Here is a 25,405-nt window from a genome sequence, read left to right on the forward strand (position 1 = left end):
GATTCAAAATGTCTAACAAGTTTGTTGTGATGATTTTTTCACTTTCTTTACTTACATTCCAACCACTTCCACCATCTTTTATAAAGCACTGTTTATTTCTGTGGAACTGAATAAAACACAGAACCAAATATAGCAATTCCTGGAGTATAACTCTGCCACCAATATGTTAATGTTAGTTGCCACTCACACTGCTGACTGAGTTTATAAAAGTAATCAGTTATATCCTCTATCCAGGAGCTTCAACGCTTTCTCTCGCTGTACGGTTATTGCAATATATAGACAAGACAAGTCTAAGGTAATTCCTCTGCCTTAGAGAGAGCATTGAACCTACAAGAAACAATGTGATAATTTTTCAGTGTAGTGCTACACTGTAAAAATCTCTAAGGAGCCATTAAGCAGATTCATAACTAAAATAACTTGTCGAGACAAGACAGATGCCAGGTGATGCCAAGTTCAAATGAGCCAGACAGTAAGGTCAAGTTTCAAAGTATTAATATCTTTTGGAGTAAAATATGTCATTTCAAAGATAGAAATGCATTAAATATTGCTAACTGGAGAATATGGTGTCCTTGGATGCACTTAACTGAAGACTAGGAACAGAAACATCATTCCAATGAAGCATACTATTTTTCCCATGCCAAATTTTCAAATACTACTCAGCAAAACGTCTGCTATATTACCAATTATACTGATTGCTTTATGTGATACTACTACAAAGATATCTGATTGCATTACATATTTTGCAGAAAAGTGTTTTAAAGCCCACAATAATTTTAAAAACTAAAAGCTCTCCATCTACATGCCTTATCAGCCAACAAAATGTGATCCAGTAAGGAAGTATCAACAAATCAGGTTGAGTTCTGCATTTCTGCAATGGTTTCTAATTCACATAGACTTCTGCTGATTGCAAGGGAAACAAACAAGAGCATGAAATCTGAACTTCATCTTCTCATTGCCTTTGGACACAATCCATGCTTCCCAGCACCAGGGAGGATTTTTTCATAAGCCTGGAACATTTATTAATTCTGAGGTATTCTGACCACCATGGTTAGCTCAACAGGGCATGTACTTACTGTACTGGTGAACAAAACCTTTGTCTTAAAATAAGAATGAACAAAGCAGAAAAACCCACTCACATAATGCTGAACACAAAAAGCAGCTTCAGTTTAAGCCACTCTCCCTGTATCTGTCTAAAGCTTCTGTAATTCTGCTGACTTGCTCCTTGAAACCTGGTCATTTAAAATCAGTGGAGCTGTCCTGGGGTGACTTTATGATGCTTATATCCCCAGCTGTCTGTTCTGTTTATACTGGATATTAAGTTCTACACCTTTAAGACGGGTTCTTACAGCAAGGAGGGGGAAAGACGAAGCTCGCAGTTTGTTTTCAGAAACTGTACTCTCTCCTCTGCATTCTGCTCCTGGATGTTGTCTACAGACGGCAGGGGGGAGAGAGCTCTCCTTTCCTTTTAGTTAGTTTTTAGTTAGCTGAGGAGGAGAAGTTTCCTGCACTGTTTTCTTTTTCTTGTAACTGTTTAAACCTACTCTGGACGGAAAAACGCAGAAAACACCCGGACCTCACACCTGTGTCTCACTGGGGCCTGGGATGCCGCATTTTCCAGTGTGGGAGGGACTGAGAAGAGATTGGGTGAGCTGAGCTACAGCCCACGGCAAGGACTTTCTCAAATTTGCTGTCTCTCTTCAGGATGGTGAGAGGTTTTATTGTTTAATATTATTAATTTTTTATGCTTGTGAACACTTTGCTTGCTGAGTAAACAGTTTTTTCCCCTTTTCTCTAAGAAATTTTTTTCCCAAACCAGTTGAGGGAGGGGCTGCTTGAATTTGCTTTCTAGAGTGACCTCATTCAGAGGTTTCCTCCCAAAATTTGCCCTAAACCAGGACAGCATCAATCTAATGAAATTCACAACAGTCATTCCCTACAGTCATGCTTCAGGGCATTCTGCTCAGGTACCCATATTACTTCAGGGGTATTTTTTCAGCAAGTTACTCCTTTTCTTGCATGACTATTACACTGCATTTTGAACAACTATACCAAATAGTTAATAAACAAAGCATTACTCCTTTCTCTTTCCTGTAATATGCCACTGATTCATCATCCAACTCAAAGACCCAATGTAACAAAACAGGTTAGAGAAAGTCCACAGAAACAGAAACCCACTCTCAGAGCACCTGGAGCGATCTTGATCATTTTTACACAGCTAGCTAGGCACACACATGCCTTATCTACCCTTTTCCTAGAGAATAATTTCTTTACAAAGACTGGAACCTGGATCCCTGGTTACAAACTATAACGTGGACATGTCAAACTACTCATAGTTGAGGTATACCACTCATAACAGTTTTGAAAGCTGACTTACAGAAACATTTTCAAGAAAAAACAAAGTTAAAGACAAGATAGCTAGGTGGCTCTACATCAGCTCAGCTTTGCATTTACACAATTCATTTTGTTTACTCCCGACCTTTGAACACAGTTAAGTGCTTTCTCTAAAGTGAGATAATAAGTGAGTTTTAACAACTACTTTGAAAAAAAAAAGTAGGTCAACAAAGGATCTATAAGTTTCCTTAAGCTTTGTGTTTTCCCTCAAAAATCTGTCTCAGTTACATGAGAAAATATAGCTGGAAGACTCATTTCTGACTCCTGCCTTAGGATCACATTGTTATAGTCAGATCGCTTTTTCAATACCTCTAAATTTTTCAATTTTTGCCTTTTCACTGATTAGTTCCACATCCTTCCTCTCAACAAGAGGTCTAACTGGCTTGTAGGATGTAAAAAGTGTTATTTTCCAGTAAAATCATTCTACTTCTAACCTGTCTGCTCCTTACAGGATTTTGTTTTTCCTGGAGAGAAGATTTGTATGCTCCCAGCTTTCCAACATGTACTTAAATAATACAGTCAAAATTGTAACTTTTTAAAACTCTTGTGCTGTAGAACATGCAAACTATTTGAGAAGAAAGCAATTTTTAAAAAAGCCAGAGAAAATAAAGCCTGTCTCTTTATGGCATAAATTAAAGCTGAATCAACAGTTCTCTTCTGCATATTTTACAAATAAGTGATGGTTGTTTCTGTACAATGCCTTCTGCATTATGTAGCTGTTTCCAGATAACCTACATTATCCTTTTAGATTATGTAAGTAACTTTAAGCATCCTGTATAATTCTAGCTTGAATTCAGTACTGAAGCAGACAAAGACCCTACACATATTTCTAAGAAGCAAGAATAAGGATGTCACAAGGAACTTGGCAGTCTTCCAGTAACCACATAAGAACATAGAGAATAATTCATAAGGCTACCAGAAGTTAGAAATTATTTGAAAGCCCCTTTTCAGGTTCCTCATATTGTATTTTTATGCTTCCTGGATAATATCAACAAATAAGCCAGTCTCCTTCTTAAGTCTAAACAACTACAAAATACTCCAAAACAGAGACATAATAAAAATTTTGCTCTAAGTGACACACTAAAGAGAGCAAGCTGAGAGTATATTTGTGCACATGTCTGCAGGACGAGGGGCAGTCTGTATCAGCAACTGCAGTGTCCAGATGCCAACAGTTGGTGAGACTGGGATCCAGAAGGCACATTCTCAACACACTGACCATCTATGCACTGTTGTTGGAGGGATCCATACTGTACGTACTAGGAATGCAGCCTTGCCACTTTGTTGGACCTAGGATCATGAAGCTGTGGCAGACTTGCCCCTTTCAGGCTGCAAAATCCAACCCAGCTCCTGAAAAACACCCCAAACAACTAAAGTAAATCATTACCTGTGAACAATCAGCCTTAGCTATTTCTGTTGTAGCCTGGAGTACGTCACGAAGATTGTCTCCATTTTCTTCGATCAGTAGATAAGCCAACAAAAGAAAAACATGGACAGGTACTTGAGTGGTAAAAGGTAGCAGTGACTTCACTGAAGATAACCACTTAGAAACGGCAGACTTCTCTTTCATGAGCTCCATCATCTTCCAGGTTGTATACAATGAACTGTATGAGCTTGTTATGGGGCAAAGGAGTTTGCAGGATACCTGAGAACAAGTGAAACAAATTAAAGTCTCAATCAAATAAATAAGATTTATTATAAAAGAACAATCATAACAACCAAAATATTTTTTTGGTCCCAATACAATTAGATATAAATAATATACTGCAACACACTTTTTCAAAATATTTTATATGAATTCTTGCACTACAGATGTTTCAATGGATTAATAACTCCCTGCTCAGGAGTTCCCATTTTATCTGACATCTGTCACTCCTGTTCTTGATGGTAACTGCTGTGCTACTTGCTCACAAAAATGGACATTGTAATTCTGGAGTACTTAAAAAACCTATGTTTCTGGCAATGACAGGATAATTCCAGAATTTTAACTGTCATCTACATAATTTTGTAGATGTAATACTCTTAGTAGTACTTAATACCGCAGTTTAAGTTAATTTACATTTTTTTTTGTTTAAGAACTGACTTTATATTTTTTGTTTAGGAAATGCTTTGCTTCTCAGAACAAAATGTTCTACAATTGTGTTACCAAAAACAGGGAAGTAACCTCTATCCAATTTGTTAGGTTAGAAAGCTGATATTACTTTAATAGCATTCCTGAGCCCATGGGGAATTCTCCTCAAAACATTCATGCACAGTCATCTAACATACTGAAACTAATACATACAGGGTTTCTGAAACTAATACATATTTCTGAAACTAATACATATTCATTCCATTTTTTAATACATCTATATATGCTAATTATTTCCATGAACTTGATTGGATATGGCTACAGATCTTCAGACAAATCTGTTCTCCTTGAAAGTACCTCAAATATGTCATCATTACCTAATTCTCTTATCATTTTTTGGTCTGACATACAACCCTCATTCTCAAAATTAAGATATCAGCTGGTACATTTTAATCACTAACACAAATAAATAAGGAAGTATTAGCTGGAACATGAGTTATTAGTCACTCATAGGGAGTTAAGACAAGGCCACGCTGACTTCTGGCTTTGTACTAAGCACTGTAGGGTACAAAACTAGGCATTAGCCAGGAACACAGGGATCATATACTATTCTGCTTAAGTTAAAAGAATTTTCCAACATCTTCTCCCACTTCTTCATAGGCTGCTTCTTACAGAAATATAACCTTCTTGGTAACAGTTGCAGTCTTGGAAGATACCATTTTAGCAGCACAAAAGTTGTAAAACACAAATGAGGAATCCTTTGAAATCAAATTTTTATATGAGTATATATATTTTAAAGCTGCTGTAAAATAAAGTTTTTCAACATGACAAGAAAGTTTAATGCAAGACATGACATCTCTTTCCCACTAATTATTTGCTTCCTTAGAAAATACCTTTACATTAACAAGACAGCAGTTAGCAGGCAGTAATCAGTTTAAGAACGTTCATATAAAGATAAGGTGAAGTATTTGAGAAGAGATCTCCAAATGAACATTAAGAGTGGAGTGCAATATCGAAAAGGCTACAGCCCATTCAGCTTTAAATAACCAGGGGAAAAAAGTCCCTGAGTGGCAAAAGCTGTTGTAATTAAAACTGCAGAATTTAATTTTGATCACACTATTTGATTCAATGTAAATTTATTTTGGCTAATGGAAAGCAGAATGCCCTTGTTATTTTAGATTACTTTCTAAAAATGACATAAATGTTAGCTTATTCCATTACTTACACATTACAACTACTGTATGTGAAAAATCAGCAATCTAAAGTGCTATCTTCTCTGGCTGGCAAGATCACTTGGAGCCAAAAACATCTTCTGGATACAGCTGTGATACTTCCATTCATTGAAAAAGGTATTTAAACTTTATTCAAGTACATACAGGGGGTGAATAAGAGTTTCAGGATTGACAAGATGTACTGTTTAGTTGCCTGTGTGTAGAAGGTAACAGGTCTTAAAATCAAGATCAGACTACAAAAGGCTTTTTGTTGTTTGGGGTTTTCTTTGGGAGGGTATTGTTTGTGGGATTTTTCTGTGTTTGTGGTGGTGTTGTTCTCATTTTGTTTCCGGTTTGGTTTTTTTTCCGAGTGCCTGAGAAAAACTGCTAAAATTGGAAGAGCCTGAAATATTATATTGCTATTTTCCATTCCACATTACAACCACAAAAGGTTTTGCTATGTAATTGTACTCACTCTCTTCCCCCTTCAGAGAGGCTATATCACAATTTTATTTTATTGCTGCACTCTAATCAAGCAAGTTAAGTACAAAATTACAATCTATCAACAGAAATATATATATAAAGAAGTGTGTGTCCATACACACACATACACACACACACACACATATACACAAATATAAAATCCCTCAATGGCAAGTTTACATGAAGGCCTAGCCCCATGCTAACTTTCAAAATCATGGCATGGAAAGTGGAGGTATTCCCCACTACCATCAATGCAAAAAAAAAAAAAAAAAAAAAAAAAAGAGCCATTTAAGAACATTTAACTTTTGAGTGCTGTTAAAAGAAAAAAAAAAAAAGAAGCACACTCCCAATGAAAAGGTGGCCAAATACCCACTGGGGACCACATGGGTTTGCATGGTTGCACACATGAAGGTCAAGAAATGGAACTGGCCAGACATACAAAAAAATAAGAAATGGTTGCTCAGACACATAAGCAGTTAATCAGAAGCTCAGGCAAGACACAGGCCCATTACTAGACAGGACAGGGAAAAAGTTACAGATAATGCTGGCAAGACAGAGGTTCTCAATACATCCTTTCCTCCTGATCAATGTATTTTACAGAGGCTGGCAGCCTGCCATAAGTGGGGTCCCCCAGGGATCAGTAGCTTTAAGGAGATTGTAACATCTCCATGATCTGGAGGATGGGACAAAAAGCACTCTCACCACGTTTGTTGCATCACTAAACTGGGTGTTGAGGGGCACACATTAGCAGGAGAGCCACCTTTCAGAGATAGACACAGGCTCGAAGACTCGGCCACCAGAACTGTGTAAAGTTCAAGCAAGAGAAGTGCAGAGTCCTCCATCTGGGAACAAAAAACCAAAGAGCCCAGCCAGGCTAGGACCCATAAGCTGTGGAACAGCCTTGCCCAGAGGAGCCTGGGGCTCCCAGCAGCCAACACGCAGACACCAGGCCAGCAGTGCACTGCTGCAGCTAGTGAGGCAAAGTGGATCTTGAGCTGCATCCATGGGGATACTGCTAACTGAAAGAGATGTGATCATCTCACCTCACCAGCACTTGTCAGACTGCACATGGAGTGGTGTGTCCAGCTCTGCCCCCCACAGCTCCAAAGCAGATGTGGACAGACTAAAGAGGGGTCAAAGGAATGTCATGACTCACGTCTTTTCACCTTGCGTAAAGTGAAGGCTGAAGAGGGATGTCATTATTTTTCAGTACTTGAAGGGCAGTAACTAAAGACAGGAGCTCTCCCTTCACAGAGAGCCACATGGAGAATACAAAGGACAATGGATACAAGGTGCCTGGGAGAAGGTCAGGGATAACACTGAAAGAAAAACATTTTTGATAGTGAAAACAATCATTCACTGGAACAACCTCTTCAAGGACATGGTATAGTTCCCATCACTGGATGTTTTCAACATGTGATTGAATAGGATACTAGATAATCTCACCTAGGCACCCTTTCCTATGAAAGGCTAGACCAGACAACCTTGCAGCCTGGGCTGTTCTGTGATTCTATGAAAATATACCATAACTTAATCATGTTTGCTCTTATATATGCTTGCTCAAAACTTCTTCACTGTGGACATATTATTTGCTTTCTTTACATGACCTCTTTTCTTGTCTATTTCCATTATGAAGGAAGTATAGGGATAATTCAATCAAGATTTTATTTTCTTAGCATTGATCTGATCCTACAACACAAATTGACTGTAATCATGGGACCATTAAAGAGAGTCTACATCTTTAAATCTTTTAGTTGAGAGCCAAAGGTTATCGGCATAATTATTACAAAGAATGATCAGGCAAAAAGATTGTCTCTCCACCTGCATTGAGAACCATGAATTACCAAAGATTTGCCAAGCTACTTGCCAAGAACTCTGCAAGGATCAGTGAGACAGAAGTGATGAGACTGTTAAAGAATTTGCAGCAAAGACAGCTGTTTTCAGTTGTACACATGGCTAATGGAAGAAGTTAGTCATCAAAAATTTTTTAAGACCTTAACATAAAAACTTTCACATGCTTTTCTGAAGCAAAGATAATACCGGAATTAGTACAACCAAGACATAAGGAAGCCAGTGTAACACAATGCACTGTAATCTTCTTGTATGATAACACAGTAGTCTTATGACAAGACATTAAAATAGCTTCTAAAACACAACAGAAAACAAAACATGTGAGTGAGTGACACAGAGCATAGAAGACTGACAGGCTTTGTTGACGTTTCACTGAAAAAAACCTCCACTGGCATCTGTACAGGCTGGCACCCAAAAAGTCCCATTAGAAGGAAGTGAGCTGTAACCACTGTCATCCCACTGTCTATTCTTTCAGAGCAGACTATGAACTGTAAGGTTTTGTGAACTTAAAAAAAAGTTATTTTTTATTAGGAGCACAAATGGGCTTGCCTTTTCAGATTTGGAGAAATAGAAGATGAATAGATGTGGGATTCCAGGCCAAGGAGACATGGCAGGACTCAGAACTGGCACTCTATCTGGCTCCAACTTGTCATATCACACCCTCTACTCACAAAACAGGTTGTAAACCAGTAAGGGAGTTCAGGTACCTCTGTGCTAGACACATTTTGATCAAAGAGATTTGCTGTCACCTGTTCTTGGAATAGCGGGGATAAATGAGTAGATGGCAGAGAAGTTGGACATAAGTAAATAATTAAAACCCAAAAAACACCAACAGAACATATAAAAAGATTGAGGTTAATGAGCCAATTGCCAATTTGCTAACTGACACCTAGGTGCTCAGTAACTGTCCTCAACCAAGGTAGAAAGAATGGTACATAACAGTCATATATAGCAGTAAGGAAAAAGAGACGCAGAGAATAAATAAGTTCATAAGAAACAGAGTAAATATATGTAACCTTGATTTCTGCTAAGTTCTGTTATTTACTTAATAATACAAGTGAATTCTTCAATCTATAAGGTCTCTTATAGAAAAAAAATCTCATTTGCAAAATAAAATCAATATCCAGCAAACAAACTTTCACTTCACCACTGCTCTAGTTTTATGGACTATACATAGTTTCAAGTCTTCCAATAGAATGTGTCACACAATGTTCACACACACAGATTCTTTCTCAGACAGATAGTCATCATGCAGAAAAATTTTTAAATGCCTCCCCTACCTGCCCCCAAAAAGGAAAGAAACGTTATCACTTTACCAATTCCTGTTTATCCTTCACACTTTTCTCCTTCAATATTCCCAAAAGATTTACAGCGAGCTGCTGCCTGGTAGTTCCAGAAACATCCCCTGAAAGGCAGTCTCCAACTGTTGTAGAAGATAAGATCTGTAGCACAGGCATCACCAAAATAAGGGCTGTGGTTGAGATGTCCTGGGTTTCCGAACATGAAAGGAGCTTGTAGGCTATTTAGGACAAGTTGAGGAAAAACAAAGGTCAAGGAGGAAAAAAAAAAAGAATGAACATTGGTACCTTCAGGCATGACACAGACATTTCTAAGAAACACTTCAACTGAACAAAGTAAAGGTCCCCATATTTACCGTATGTGTATACAAAGGGTAAAAGATTTTTTTGTCATTTTTCATTTAGAGACACACACATTTCTGTGGCTTATAGCAAAGTACCTGATGGCAGCAGAAAATACAGAAAGAATGTAGGACAAACATTTGTTTTTTACCAGAATAACTACACTAATCAAAACTACTAAGTCAAAAGCACAACTAAACATTGCCATAATTGTCACACCTGCTCTCAATACCTGTAACAAGAAACCATTCAGGATGCATAAACATCAGCTAAGAATATCCTGTTGGCTCAAAAATGAAACTAATAAGCTCCAAGACAGCAGGGAGCTTAAAATACAGTAACATCAATGGAAAAAGTCAGAGTAGCAGGAAAATTTATTTTTACATTACTTTCAAAATCCAGGAAAAATTCTGCTTCTAAAGAAACCCCATTTCACCACCCAATCCAACTCCAGGGCAATGCTTGTGCTTGTTTCATAAATACAAAGAAACAAAGACGTAGTTTTAACAATGTGGAGTCCTCTTTCACAAGAAGAGCTTTACCTAGACTCAAGATAGACTTTTGCTGACTTTCTGGAGTTTGCAGCAGTAGAAGTGCTAGCCCAATTATATACTGGTCCACTGGAAATATCTATGAGGAAAAAAGAAAAGAGTTCCAAGTCTCCTTTGTTTCTCAGTGACACTAAACAGAATAGGAAACTACCAAAACTTTGCAATATTATCTTCATGAACCATAGTGAGCGTATATGCAGTGACAGAGCAATGAAGAATATAACTGTGTGGAAATAGTATTTTAACTAAGTAATTACAACATTTTGTTACTTTGTCCAAATTGTTATAATTCACGTTAAATGAATTTCCAAACTAAGACATTAATTGATATATACAGAACCAGTTAAGCTTTTACCTTCTGAAGGTATTCAACCAGGGAAAAAAATTAGAAACTTTTGATATCAAGACTGGTCATCTGCAGGCGAATGTCATGTCTAAGTGTCTCTACTGTCTTAAACATGACAAACTTTAAATTTAATAAAACTATTTTACGTTTTTTACCACATACTCTTACCTCTTTTAAGAGCTCAAAGTTGTCCGCTATTAGGGAGATCAAAGATGAGCATTCTCCAGTTACATTTAAACACAATTCACAGAAGCATAACAGTTGCAGACTAAGCTGGTATAACTGATCTTTCCAAAACAAAGGATAGTGTAATAGGCTGAGGAACAGCTCTTGCAGGAAAAACAAGGCTTCTGTAACTTGCAGTAAGTCTTTAAGCTGCAGAGTAGTTAAAACAAAACAAAGCCAAAATACACAATTATTTAGTTGCCCTTGTCTATCTATGCGTAACTTAGAATTAGTTCTATTAGTTCTGCTATGTTTCTATTTATATAGTACTAAATCTTCCAAGAAACATCTTCACAGACTAATGCCAGGAATCCCTTATTCAACTTCCCTGACAAAAACAACTTACGAGCTGCTATTTGATATTTTGAAGTAAAACGAGAAACATGTGAAAGAAGAAGAAACATTAAAACATTTCTTGGTAGCTGATGAGAAAAATTCCTTTCGACTCAAAAGCAACAGCAATTAATTCATCTCTTGGGGTTCCCGTAACAACACAGAAAAGTGTGTGGAGATTTCCTCAAGCAGGTAAATATTCTTACAACAGAAACATCTGGCTCTAGAATATTTCCTTTGTAACATAAGCAAGATCTTAACACTTGTTTCAAAAGAGAAAGGCAGTGGTGTTACTGGATTCTAGAATGCCATGCAATCTAACTCCTACAAAAAATAAAGCTGAAGTTTGATACCCAGTAGCAACATCTCCACATTTGAAAGTCAGATAAAGAGATTTCAAGAAGCAGGTTGTCTTGAAGTCCCCACATGTTGGATGACAGTGCTCCTGTTCTTGAAAATTCTACTTCCAGACAAATGCACTGTTCCAATCCAAACTCTGGAGCCAGCATTAAGCATAGCACCTTGATTTTTATTCCCTTTTTGTTCTATAAACAATCTGCTCTAATTAGAAATCTCATGTCACTGAATTGATCAGCAGGAAAGTCTAGAGATGAAGAGCTGTACTTCTGACAGTTTGGCTGACACTGTCAGACAAAATGACAGGGAAACATTCCAGCATTTATATTACACAGAGGATTAAATTAAGCTATGCTAAAATGAAAGGATAAGAACAGCATGAGGCTCAGAGAAAGAAGAGGAAGGATTTGACAGGTTCTAAAATAGACCATCAAACAGGCTTTTTGAAGGAAGTACCTTCCGTTGTGAAAGTTGTATCTCAGGCAATACAAAAATGTTCAAGTATTAATAAAAGTTTGAAAATACGCAACTGATTTCTTGTTTAAAAAAAAGAAGTGCCAACATGTATGAAGGAATGAAAGGTTCATAACTAATTTTTTAAGTTTTATTCAGTGCCATTTTTATGGCTAAATGTTATCAGTCTGAAGCTTGGATATATATTTAAGCCACAGTGTTACACTGAAGCTCGGCTAAAACTGAGACAAAATCAGCAATCTCTATGTGACTAGAAAAGGTCAGCATGTGCCCATCATCATAAGGCATAGACTTGAACCAAGATAAATATGTATAACACAAGATGTATGTTTTCCAGAACATTGTGAAAAGTAGCTGTGAGTACAAAGAAGACTTTTCTAGTAAAATGCCATAGATTATACTAAAGATACAAAGATTATACTGAATATCCTTATAAGAAGCCTGCTTAGCTTTACATCATTCATATTAATGAACCCTCTCTCCACAGCAATAAGAACAAAGCACCTCATGTTTGGCTGAATACATCTGAAGCTGCTGTCCTAATATCAAAAGAAGGAGGAAAAGATAGGTACAAAAAAATCTTAACTGATATCACAGTAATGAGCACGAGGTAAAGCAGGTAAAGTATTTCAGTTAAATCAGCATTGTAGGCCTGTAACCAACACAGACCGTCAGATTAAATCCCTAGCTCCTATCATGTATCACCGTGCAACTTAAAAAAAATTCAAAACCTTCAGTGTATTCCAGAAGCACTAAATTTTGTGTTCAGACACTCTAATCACTCTGTTACAAAGACTGAGAAAGGAATATCTTAGATCATGCTTCTCATATAGTTTAATATTATCCATTTTAAGTTAAAATTGTATAGTTATGAAAAATATCTTGTCATTTAACAAAATTTTCTCATGACTGTCTAAGCTTACTGTATGTTTACTGAGGCAACTAGATGGAAGTAATTATGGTAGAATTGTTTCAATTTCCATCCTAACACGCGTACCAGATTTGAACAAATAAAGTTTTATCTTTGACCAGAAAGAGACAGTTTGTTAGATTTATATATTACCAACAAATGAGTTCTACAAAAAATAGAAAAGAATGCCATATTTGCACACTTGCAAGACAATATTAATAGTAATAGTAGTAATAATAACAATGCTGTTTTAATAATAACTGTTTGTAAAAGCTAGGACCAGGCAACAACTGTACCTGCAAGCGTGGAATCAAATCACACAAAAGTTGAAGAATCTCACATTCCAGTGTGGAGGGTGTTTCTCTGTGCTTTGGCCCATGAGGCTGCAGTAATATCTTAAGTAAACCCATTCGCAGTTCAGCATATTCTCGTAACTGGGACGGTTCACAATACAGATATCTTATGAATGAAGCCATTATGCCAACACATGAACCCTCTGCCCTGCAGTTCAAGAAATAAGTTTGCATGAATGCTTTCTACTGTAACAACAAGGAAACCCATGTAACATTCCCTGCAAAAATTCACAAGACCAAATTAACAGAAAAATGTTGAGAAGGACATTACTAAATCTCACAAAAGAACTTGGACTTACCACAACTAAGTACTTTCTTGAGACCCAATACAGTAATCATACTTCAAAATGCAATTTTTAGAAGACTCAATATGGACCTGCAGATTATAACACTCCTAATTTTATTCCTTTTTTCCTCATCAATTCAAGAAAGTGACTTTCCTTGCTGAATGTTATGATAGATAATGTGCCATTCTGAAGAAGTATTTGGACAAGACTACTGAAAAATATCTTTCTAAAACACATAAAACAAAATTTCAATGAAAAGGAGCCATTCTTTACTTATCAGTTTTTACAGAATGGTCTTAATACAATTACATGACACAGGAACGGTTTTAACCAAAATGGCTTCCTAGTAAAATATTATCATAGAACAAATCTTTTGGCTTGACCATGTTAGGAATACAAGCTGTCCTCGACATTATTAGAACATTCAAATAAAGCTGATGGTCAATACAGCAACGAATGTAGAATCATAAAATTGTTTAGGCTCAAGTCCAACCAGCACTGCTAAACCATGTCCTCAACTGCCACATCTACAGGTCTTTTTGAATACTTCCAAGGATGGCAACTCCACCACTTCCCCGAGCAGAGGGAATGCTTGACAAGCCCATGATAAATTTTTTCTTAACAGCCAATCTAAACCTCCCTTGAAGCTATTTACTCTCATCCTGTCACTTGTTACTTGGGAGAACAGGATGACCTCCATCTAGCTACAACCTCCTTTCAGGCAGAGAGCGACAAAGTCACCTGCCCCACAGTCTCCCTTCCTCTGGGCTAAACACTTCCAGCTCCCTCTGCTGCCCCTCATCAGACTTGTGCTCCAGACCCTTCACCAGCTTCATTGCACTACTCTGGACTTGCTCCAGCACTGCCACTTCCTTCTTGTATGAAGGGCCCAGAACTGGACAAAGAGTTTGAGGCACAGCCTCACCAGTGCCAAGTACATGAGCACTTCCCCAGTCCCGTACTTGCTGGGCACACTACTTCTGATCCAAGCTGGGATGCCACTGGGTTTTTTGGCCACATGGGCACAAGCTGGCTCATGTTCAGCTGCTGTCAACCGGCACCCTCAGGTCCTTCTCCTTTGTGCAGTTTTCCAGCTACTCTTCCTTCAGCCTGTAGTGCTCCAAGGAATTGTTGTGACCACAGTGCAGAACCCAGCATTTGGTGCTGAACCTTGTTGAACCTCATAAAACTGGCCTCAGCCTATAGATCCAGCTTGTCCAAACCCCTCTGCACAACCTGCCTACCATCCAGCATATCAATAGGAAATCAAAATTCAGTTTTAAACAGGATAGTCTTGATGCAAAACTGTAGAAAGAATTCAATAATACGTCTACATCAACATAATCTTGATTACATCACTTAGGGACACTGTTTAGTGGTGGACTTGATAGCATTAGGTTAACAGCTGGACTCCATGCTCTGAAGGGCATTTCCAAACCTTAATTATTCTATGATTCCATATTCTCAGTCTAGCACACCCACAGAAACCTTAAACAAAGAGCACCAAGAGAAGCATCACATGTTTTCTTTTTCACTAAGAAAAACTTCAGTTTAAATTCAGACGAAGCCACAGCAAAAAATCTACAGTTCGCTCCATCATTTGCACATGTGAAGGTCTCTGAGTCTCAGCAGCTGAGTGAAAGAATGAACATTTGAAAAATACTCTGATCAATTAAATTGAGCAAAACATACTTTTGCTTGAAACTCTTACTGTTGATCATGTAGTCTAAGGCCAACAGAAATTTAAGAGATTGTTTCATTGCAAAGAGCAACAGAACAGAGAAATTTCTCTGCACTATTACTTTCTTATTAGCCCTTCAGCAAATAGGAGAAAAGGGATATTTTTATCTGAAAAGTACACATATAGGTGCAAAATCACTGAAAACTGTTCTCCTTGAGAATGCCACAGATACGTTATCTTACACTGAAGCTTTATTGGACAAGTTCCTTAGTGGTAAACATGAAGAAAAGGCTGAGATTGTTGCCTGTTGAGTATTTGGTCGTTTTAATGATACTTTCTAATAAGTCTGTGCTGCTGATTTTTTCCTGTCTTTTCTAATCAGAAAGAATACATTATTTTTCAAGACCTCATCCTTTCTGTGAGATTTGTGTTCACTTTTCCTTCATCATCCCATCATTTTGTACAGATGAGTTACAGCTGTATTGTATTCACTTTTTATGACTAAGCAGTCAAAATTTTGACAAAGCTGATAAGCCAAATTGCTTCATTTTTTAAAAAAATCAAATATGCTATCAATTTTGCACCAGTTATTCCATACCCATACAAAACTTTTCAACACAGTCAATAAAAAGGTAATAAATTGATTTTTTATGGATTATACCAGTATTTAATTAATTAATAATTACTGTTTATATTATTATTTTAGATTGTGAAACAGTAGAATTAAATTTCACAGGTATCATTCACAAAAGAATTCTTACAGCTTGTCTTCAACAAAACAGTTACAGTGATATGATTTAGCTGTCTACATTTGCTAGACTTTTTAAATTTTTTCATTCATTTACCTCTCTGGACACTGATGGAAAAACACTGTTATCTGCTGTAGCAGAACTGGCCAGCAATCAGGTCTGTTTTCTAGGACAGTGATTAATGGATGAGGAGTGGTCCTGAAAGACAAAAAAATTACCATTTTTATCTATAACACAGAAAGGAAGTATGCAAAACAACTACCTTCAAAAGAAGTGTGGCCGTAGGAATAGCTAATTAAACTCCCTCCTCTTACCAGCTCCTTTTACCAGCTTTGTTAAAATTGCTACACTGTCAAAAGAGGATATTTTCTCAAAACTTCTGAAACAAGATTAAAATTTCCTCCGGGTGAAGGAAAACCTGGGAAAGAGGGAAGTCTGAAGTATGTAATTTGTTCTGTCAGAAATAAAACCAAAGTCATTCAATTAGAGTAACTTACTGCCCAAAGTTCTGTATGCCCCATCCCTAGAGGTCAAGGACAGGCTGGATTAACCTTTGAGCAACATGGTCTAGCTGAAGGTGTCTCTGTCTGGGGATTGGGGCACTGCAACTAGGTGATCTTCAGGGACCCTTCCAAACCATTCTATGCTGTAAGTGGAAAGGCAAATAGAGAAAGGCAAATAGAGAAAGCATAAATCTGCTGCAAACCACCACCTTCAGTTTGGTTAACCATCTTTCCAGCTCGCAGGCCTAATAAATCTGTGCTACACACCAGAGAGACCTTCAGGGAGTTCTACCTACACAGCAGTAGATGATTTGAAAACCACCCTTTGAACTGGTATATCTCAAGAGACACTGCTTCAGTGTCAGACACCACATGAGTGACACAGTCAGATATGCCTTTTAGGAAGGATTTACAATGGTATTTCACTTATTATCATTGTTTTTAAAACTTCTGAGGAGCAAAAACCCAGAATTTCCAACACTCTTTTCATCAGAGAAGACAATGTTCACTGAGACACAACCATATGTATCCAAATAGCACTGCAATACAACATGGGCATCATCTTAAGCAGCACTGAACCAACTCAGCTCCAGGTGAAGTGAATGACATCTGAAAGAGCACTATAAAAGAATAAAAATCTAATTTTCCCTATTACATAGCAAATTTGAAATGAACAATATGGTAGTACATTAAAGCTTCCCTTAGCTAAGCTAAAGAGGTAATACTTACCTGCTATAATCAGCTGTAATCACTTAGTTATGCTATGCCTAGCAAGACACAATTTATGAAAAAACATCGTCTAGCAGACATATTCTTAAACTAAATGAGGTGTTCCTTATTATAGTTTTTTACATTCTCAATGTTAACATTTTTTGAGTCCTAGGCAACTTACTGGCTGTGAAGACAATCAAAGAATTACATAGCCATCAGCTGAATGAAAGGCCCACCAAACTGTGAAAGCTGGTTGCAGAGTATTTACATACCTAATGACTCTGGTTTCTTTGCCACATGATTACAACACAGCTAAAAACACAGGGATTTTTTTATACTGGTTTCCCCCCTGCTCATCAAATCATTTTTCTTCTGAAGACATGTGTTTCTTTTCAGACAAATAAATAATCTGAAGACAAAGTTCTTTCAGAAAGCTGGCTGACACTAAGGACTACTTGAAATATGTTCAGAAAACAGATGCTATCAATGAAGAACACAAAAGATGTGTATTACAGGTCTGGCCCTCGTATTTGGGGCTAGAAGCCTGTCACTTCTCACATTCATTTCTCAAAAATTTGTGAACTTACATAAACCTTCTTCATATGTCCACCTTCCTAGATTCTACTATAAGAGTTTTAACTAGTCTTTTGCAATCTGTGCACAAAGACTAGAAAAGCTAAGGTTGTTGCTTCATTGCAGCTTTCTAAAGATGACAGCACGCAAGAGGCAAAAAAGTTGTTGCTTGTCTAGCGCCTGAATCCAGCAACATCATAGACCGGATCCTTACCAGGCAGTAAGCTAGAAATACTGTCCACATGCAATGCCAGGACCTTTTAAGTACACAGTCCTTGTAAAGACATAGAGGGTTATACCAGCTTCTTATTTCAATAACTTTGACAGATTTTAAAAATTAACTACCTTTCCTAATCAAGAGAATATGTCTCCAGTTATCATTTAAATGCTGCAATGACAACAAAGCCAGGGGAATCTTCCTAAAGTCAACACCTGACACATCAAGTTTCAAATTAAAATGGCTTATTATCTAGAAAAAGACAGATCTTTTCTTACAGATCTTACATGGTCTGAAACTAGTAAAACTGCACTGAATTGGATGATGAAAGAAGTCAGCTAAACTCCACAATGAACAGTGATTAATAATGAAACACCAAAAAGTGCAAACCAAAAACATTCCACTTGATAATGCTATTAGCAATAAGAAAAATGAGGTGTGTAGGTGCAATTTGTTGTCAATGCCATCTTAAGGATTGCTAGAACAGCACTGTAAAACATGCATCTTTAAATGACATTACAGCATCACTACCCTAAATTATTGCTAGTGAGTTCAGGATAAAGCAAAATACACAAGCAAACATAGTAGTTACCCACTCATAATATGGAAATGTCCAGGAAAACAAAGATAAGTCTTTATGAAGGGTAACAGTGAAACACATATTATTTTCAACTTTTAGATCACTTGAACTTTTTTGTTCCATTCCATAAAAAAAGTGAGCGCCAAACTGATTTAAAGGACAAATTCAGTGATAGACCTCCTTTTCTGTATGAGGAAACAATGTCTGCAGTCAACATACCTTTCTGTGTATGCAGATGTGACTCTGATCCTTTCAGAAACAGCACTTTACTCCAACAAATACACATTTTTAAAGCATTTTGCTACCTGCTCTGAATCTTGAATTCAGAAAAGCAGCAGTGTCTATGACTTTAACACAGTAAAATCATGCATGATAAATCATTAAGAATATCATAAAATACTACTTCATAAAGAAAAGATTAATAGCTTTCAGAACAAAATCATATCCAATTTTTTGTACATGTGTATCATAAATCACCTGCATTGAGAATGCTAACAGGAGCGCTTCCTGGGTCAAGATAAAGGCAGTTCACTAAAGAAAAGCAAATGCCAGAAAAGAAAGCAAAGAAAAAAAAAATACATATCCTTTACTTTCCGTTAGCAGGCAATGTGTAGCCACTTTCTGTGCAGTAGGACTTCAGTGTGCATAGCAGTTGCTTTGGAAGACAAACACCTTAATAATGAATCCACTCCCAGCTCCCTCCTCTTAGCTATTATTCCTGTGCACAGTGTCATAAACCATGAAATATCCCTTTTGTTAGACTGGGTAAGCTATCCTGGCTATGTCCCCTCCCAAAGTCTTGACCACCCCTCCTCCCTTACTGGCCTTTTGAGGGATGGCAATGGGCTGAAGGTTTAGCATGGCACAGCAGCGTCCAAAACACTGACATGTTATCAACACTGTTCTGGCTGCAGATGGCTGCTCTGAACTGCTAACTCCATCCCCGAAAAACATTATATAATAAAATGTACAAATCTGCAAGACATTAATTTTCTTCCATTTCTTTTCAGGAACTGGTCATGATATCATGTCATTCCAAGAAGCTGTATTATAAAACTAATTCTATTGTCCAGAATTAACATTGGCCTAAAACACATTTATTTATTACCCTCTAATACCGGTGACAATAGCAAACCACTTGGGAATGTACTGTTGCATTTTAATTCTTCATTGATGATTTCCATATGGAATACTTTTGCACAGTTGACAGCACAATATATGAACACTGTAATGTGAGATTACTTCTGGTGAGCTACTGTATACATTCTTCTACTCCTTACAAAAGATCAGGTTTAAATGGCATTTTATGGAGCACAACTACAAATTTTTTACATAACAATGAACAGATCAGTTGCTCTGTACACTGAAAACCGGAAGTCAGGTTTCAAAATCTTGGGGCTCTGGCCCTATGTCAAACAATCATTTCTCTTCACTAAAATTAACTGTAGCCAAAAGGGAAAACAAAAATCCTACTGGCTAAATAAAGGTCTGCTTCTTATTTTCAGTTCTCTATTACTTTACTTTATACTATTCTGAATTAACAAATTTCACGTTCACTGTATGCTACCAGTAATTTCTCTTTAAGCGAGTGTGAAAAAAATGTGGTAACTTTTCTTTGCCCTACTAGGTTGAGACTTTTTCTTCATTCCAGCCACATCCCACCATCCTCTTTTTCACACAAAGCAGAATTAATTTCCTTTAACTTAGCTTCTTCTACCAGAAGTTTTTAAAAAAGGTTCCAAAAGAATTCCGTCTTCATTACCTGCCTTTTCATTTAAAACTGCTCTATTAAAGTGGGGAATTTGTAAAGATAACTGATATAGCCATGAAAACAAATGCATATAGGATTTCAGGAATGCAAACACACCCAGCACTCCAAGGCCTGTTTCACTTTTCTTCACTATTTCATTTTGCTCAATTAAAGACATGATTCCTTTCTCTCAAATAATGCATTTTATATCCTTACGCCATTTTAACTACAGCCTCCTACAATGACACCTCTTAAATGCATAAAAAGTAACTTGAAAAGAATTCTACCAAGCTTTTCTCCAGAAAAGATACAATAGCGGCTTTTAATGTCAGTACTGACTCATGGTTTCTCAAGAAATGGATGAAATCACTAGGATGTCCTCTTCAAATTCTGCTATTGCATGACATGAAGCTTTAGGTAAGTAGCTCTACATGCACCTTCAAGTATTTTATTTTTACTTGTCAATTACCTTAACAGCAAAGACATTCAGGAACTTGACTTTTATAATAAGAATGAAGCCAGAAAAACAACTGAGAAGGAAGTGATTCCTAGCCTTAAAATAAAATACTTATTAAAAGAATTATCAGAAATCATCCAGTATTTGAACAAGTACTAGTACTTGTTTTCTTCCTGTCTTGCCTCCCATTGCCCCACTCCCAGCGGCTCACTGCCACTGTCCCTTCTCGAGCTTATGGTGGCAATCTTATCCCTGTATTAAAAAATTCCTTAAAACTTTCAACCAAAAAAAAAAACCAAAAAAACAACAAACCACAGAATCAGATCATGATTTAGATTGAAAGGGACCTACTCATATCATCCAGTCCAACCCACATGCTCACACAGTCATCTAGTAAAGGCTACCCAGTATGACAGAAAGCCAGATTCTGTTATCCGTAAGGACAGAGATTCCACGACCTCTGTGGACAACCTGTGCCAGCACTTGATTACCTGCACCGTATGAAAAAGCAGAACACACAAAAAAGAGTAAGACTGAAATCCAGTATTAACTTAATTTCCTTCTTTTTTTCTGGAAATCAGACAGAAAGTTATTATTGTTTCTAAATAAAGGAATGCAAAACTAACCTGATTCCATACAGACTCCAAACAGACTCATCTCCATCTTCTCCCAGTTGAATAGCTTGAATTTGTATTAACTTGCAAATAGTTTTTACTAAACCGTGCACGTTCCTGTTGACAAAAAGAAATGAGTTACTGCCAATTATGCAGCTACATTAATTGATTTGTACATAAGAGAAGGAACAAAATTGACACTTGAGACCTGGAGTTCTCTTAGCATATGCGCACATAGTTCTGGGCAAGCTGTGCACTTATGTGCCTTTGTTTTCCTTTTCACATAATGAGTGAAACAGCAAAGAGAACATCAATGTGTCAATTAAAACTTTTGACAGGTTGCTTCCACCATATATTACAAGAATGGGAATACAAGGCAAACATCACTTGTAACTGTCAAACATTCATCATACTTGGTCACCACCTGCTGAGAGACTCTTTTCCATAAAGTGGTATGGCACACCAGGGAACATCTAGAGAGTCCCATAGTGGATCTCTTCATTAGATGCTTACTTTTATAGTTCATCATTAAACGCTCACTTTTATAGTTAAACAGGCAAAGTACCATGCTCTCTCTTCTGTGCTGGAAAGTATTGACCCAGATCAAAAGTGAGAGAATATGCTTGTATTTCTCTCTCTCTTTCAAAAAATGGACAACTTATAAGATGTGCCTGTAGTCCTTTAAATGACTGGCTGTTGTGACACCTGGCTCTCAAAATACTGAAATCTGACAATACAAGAAGACATTGAGGTTCAACAGAACTCTGCTGCAAAACAACTAACAGGAAGATGTACTGCAGTCTTCTAAATCTCAATATAGTCAACCTAAAACACAGAGAAGGAAAGATATTTTTGGATGGGTGTAGGGGAGGGAGAGAGAGAATAACCTTTTAGATGCTTCACTGCTAGAAAAAGCCAGTGAAATGGGAATTTTCAATTGTATTTCCCAGCTTCAACAGGGTTACTGCAGCAAAGAGAAACAAAATAAACCATAAAACACTCAGCAAGAAAACCATCCTTCCTGTTCTGAAACATCTGTATTCCTGTCCTAATTCCCAAGCAGGAAGTAGGAAGTGAGAAGAGATGATTTCCATCCATTTCCCATATCCTACAGGCATGGATGCTCAGTAATAAAAGCATTCTGAAAACATGTATATGCACAGAAATCCTTCTGACAGTTTCCTTAAGATCACAATAATTAATTGTTTCACAGGTTTTTCAGTAGTATCCTTGTTCATTACTGAACACAGGCAGTGTTTTCCCATCATCGCCTAAACACAATGCTGAAAACCAATCCTAAAAACACGTGAAAATACACATGTATGTATCTATGTATGTAAACATATTTCCTCTATATGCATAAACACACAAACATGTACATAGATATGATGTTCCATGAAGTTTAAACTCTAAGGGCATCAAAGGAAACACTGAGTCTTAAGACCCAGTTACAGTACAATAATATATACAATGAGAAGGTACTTGAACTGCACAGGTTAACTCAGATAAACATGAGATCTTCATCTCTGCCAAAACAAAATGTCTTTTCTATTGTGCATAATTTGATAGACCTGACAAAATAGAATCCAGCAGGTGCACTTGCCCCTGAAAAAATTACTGTAAGAAAAGAGAAGCAAGAAGACCACGTGAGTAGTCTTTGCCAATAAAACACACACCTAACTCCACTCAGCATTGAAAGTGCTCAGTGGTTGCAAATTCCTTTCTGCTAGCTGCCACTGGCTGCTACTTTTTGTTTTAGCAACACTTAGCATTGCAAAGCCACACAGAATGAAAATTTGGCAGGGAACAGAATGATGGATTGCAGACTACAATCTTAATGCAAGGTAAAAAAAAAGCACTAGCACTGAAAAGAGACAAACTGAAATTGTCAGTTTAATGAGCTCCCGAGGCTACAGACATTTTAAACCACAGACTTCTGTGGTTAGGCAATATATACACCCTGCTTTGCAATCCATAGTGTATGCGGTTTTAATATTAGCAGCTTGGGGGAGGAGCAGGTGGCAATGGGAAAGAAGCCAAAAATACATAAAAGGTTACTAGGTAATTTGCCAGAACTTAGTATAGCAATCAGTCATGTGCTGGTTTCACACATGAAAAAAAAAAAACCTTTACATTTCAAATAGCGTAGAAATGCAGCAGATCACAGTTTCTTTAAAACGTAACTACTAATTTGTTTTTAAGGTTAACTTATTCCTAAATTTCCATTACACACCTTTTTTTTAGATGTACAAAGCTGTATAAATATTTCATAAAATTATAAAGAGTTGATCATGTAAAAAACCCTCAGCTGAAGAGAAAATTCAAATTTCTTAGTCTGCAAGCCACAGCTGATGCCTTTTCCCTGGTCCTAGAATTGTGAGCCAGATACAATTGAGGAATAAAAGGGCTTTCACCTTAGTAATTAAAAAGAATTCTTAGATGCAACAATTCATCAAGGTGGAATATGCCAAAATAAACACACACAGTATACTGTGTATACAATTTTACAGACCTTGTAAATTAGCGTATTTGACAAATATTCCCCAATGAAGAGCTTAAATGAATGACATGGCATCTCCCTATTCTAAGTATTCCCACCTCCAGGATGGGCTTGAGCCGAGTTTACAAAATGTGTTCTAGAAAAGGCCCTGGTTTTTCAAGATAACAACATAAGGCTCTCAAGCCCCCAACTGTGAGGCCTTTAGCATGCCTGGTTTTCTGGCCTAGCATAAAACCAAGACTTAAACTAAGACACTAAGATAATGAAATTCATTGAAATTAATGAATTTCAACTGCATACTCTAAGAATACTGAGAATACATAAAAGGTATATCAAAAGAAAAGACAAAAAACCATGGTGGCATCACAATTAATAAAACTTTTACTCCGCCTTATGCCATAGGACTCAAGTTCCCACAGTCCTAGCACAGGTACCTTTATTTATTGGTTATACTTACGTAGACTCCTCTTTTAACCCCAAAATGCCCCAAAACTTTGTCATTTGGAGGACCATGGTTTACAGAGATTACCCATAATATAAAAATGTATCTACAAAACCTCTCTAGGAAACCACAGTCATTTATAGCAAATCCAGCCCAGAACTAGCATCAGCACAGCAAGATCCTAGCTGTAAGCAAGTCATGAGGTTAGAAAAAGTTTTTAAGCATCAAACCTAAGTTCATTACCTTTGGTTGACTGAATATAAGAAACATTAGTGTATAACTGATTATATGAAGGCAAGAAGGGATGAAGAACATGGTTCTTGCAACTCTGTGCTGAGACCATCAGAATAAGGTATCATATACTTAGCTCTAAAAAGCTGTTTTGGCTAAAAACAACTCTACCAGTCTCTAGCAAGAGAATTACATAGCTTGGTGCAGAAATCCACTTAGCAGTCAAAAGGGAACTCAGTAAGGTTGGTAAATTTGAATGGAAATCTCTCCCTGGTCATCATTTGACTTCCTATTTCTCAATGTTAGGCACAGTACCTCTTTCTCTCACAAACACATTTTCTCAGTATGTTGGACAGGCAGTCTAGGTCAAAAGACATTATAAAATGTAAGCATTCTATTTCAAGAATTGTGTAGGAGGAAGTAGCTTCAAAGTAAACTGATTTCTTTCTCAGCAGACAATGAAACAAACTGTAGCATTCCTAATCCAAACACATATTATTGCGATGACTTTATTTGAGCAACCAGTTTGTTGACAGACTGATTAAGTTATTTCCCTGTGTGCTGGTTTAGGCTGAGGTAGAGTTAATTCTCTTCACAATGGCTGGTATGGGGCTGTGTTTTATATTTGTGCTGAACACAGGGTTGATAATATAGAGATGTTTTTGCTATTGCTGAGCAGAGCTTACACACAGCCAAGGCCTTTTCTGCTTTCCACACTGCCACACTGGGGATGAAGTTGGGGCTGCTTGGCAAGTTGGAAGAAGACCTGAGAGAAGAGCCAAGAGCCCAACTGACCAAAGAGACATTCCAGACCATACAACAGCATACTCAGTATATGAAATTGAGGGAAAGAATAGGGGGTGTTTGGATTGATGGCATTTGTTTTCCCAAGTCACTGTTACCTGTGATGGGGCCTT

General features: G+C 37.2%; 1 protein-coding gene across 2 annotated transcripts in view; it reads right to left on the minus strand.

The window, feature by feature from the left end:
• FOCAD (focadhesin) overlaps window positions 1–25,405 on the minus strand; it is an 89,358-nt gene that overhangs the window by 58,531 nt on the left and 5,422 nt on the right. For both annotated transcript variants that reach the window (XM_066339139.1, XM_066339138.1), the window contains exons 4-10: window positions 21,328–21,432; window positions 16,007–16,108; window positions 13,137–13,341; window positions 10,710–10,916; window positions 10,187–10,274; window positions 9,321–9,523; window positions 3,776–4,033 (exon numbers count right to left, since the gene is read on the minus strand). In XM_066339139.1, the coding sequence (XP_066195236.1) occupies window positions 3,776–4,033; window positions 9,321–9,523; window positions 10,187–10,274; window positions 10,710–10,916; window positions 13,137–13,341; window positions 16,007–16,108; window positions 21,328–21,432 (1,168 nt within the window). The remainder of the gene's footprint in view (window positions 1–3,775; window positions 4,034–9,320; window positions 9,524–10,186; window positions 10,275–10,709; window positions 10,917–13,136; window positions 13,342–16,006; window positions 16,109–21,327; window positions 21,433–25,405) is intronic.

The sequence above is a fragment of the Sylvia atricapilla genome, chromosome Z (assembly GCF_009819655.1).
Source record: "Sylvia atricapilla isolate bSylAtr1 chromosome Z, bSylAtr1.pri, whole genome shotgun sequence".
NCBI lineage: Eukaryota > Metazoa > Chordata > Aves > Passeriformes > Sylviidae > Sylvia > Sylvia atricapilla.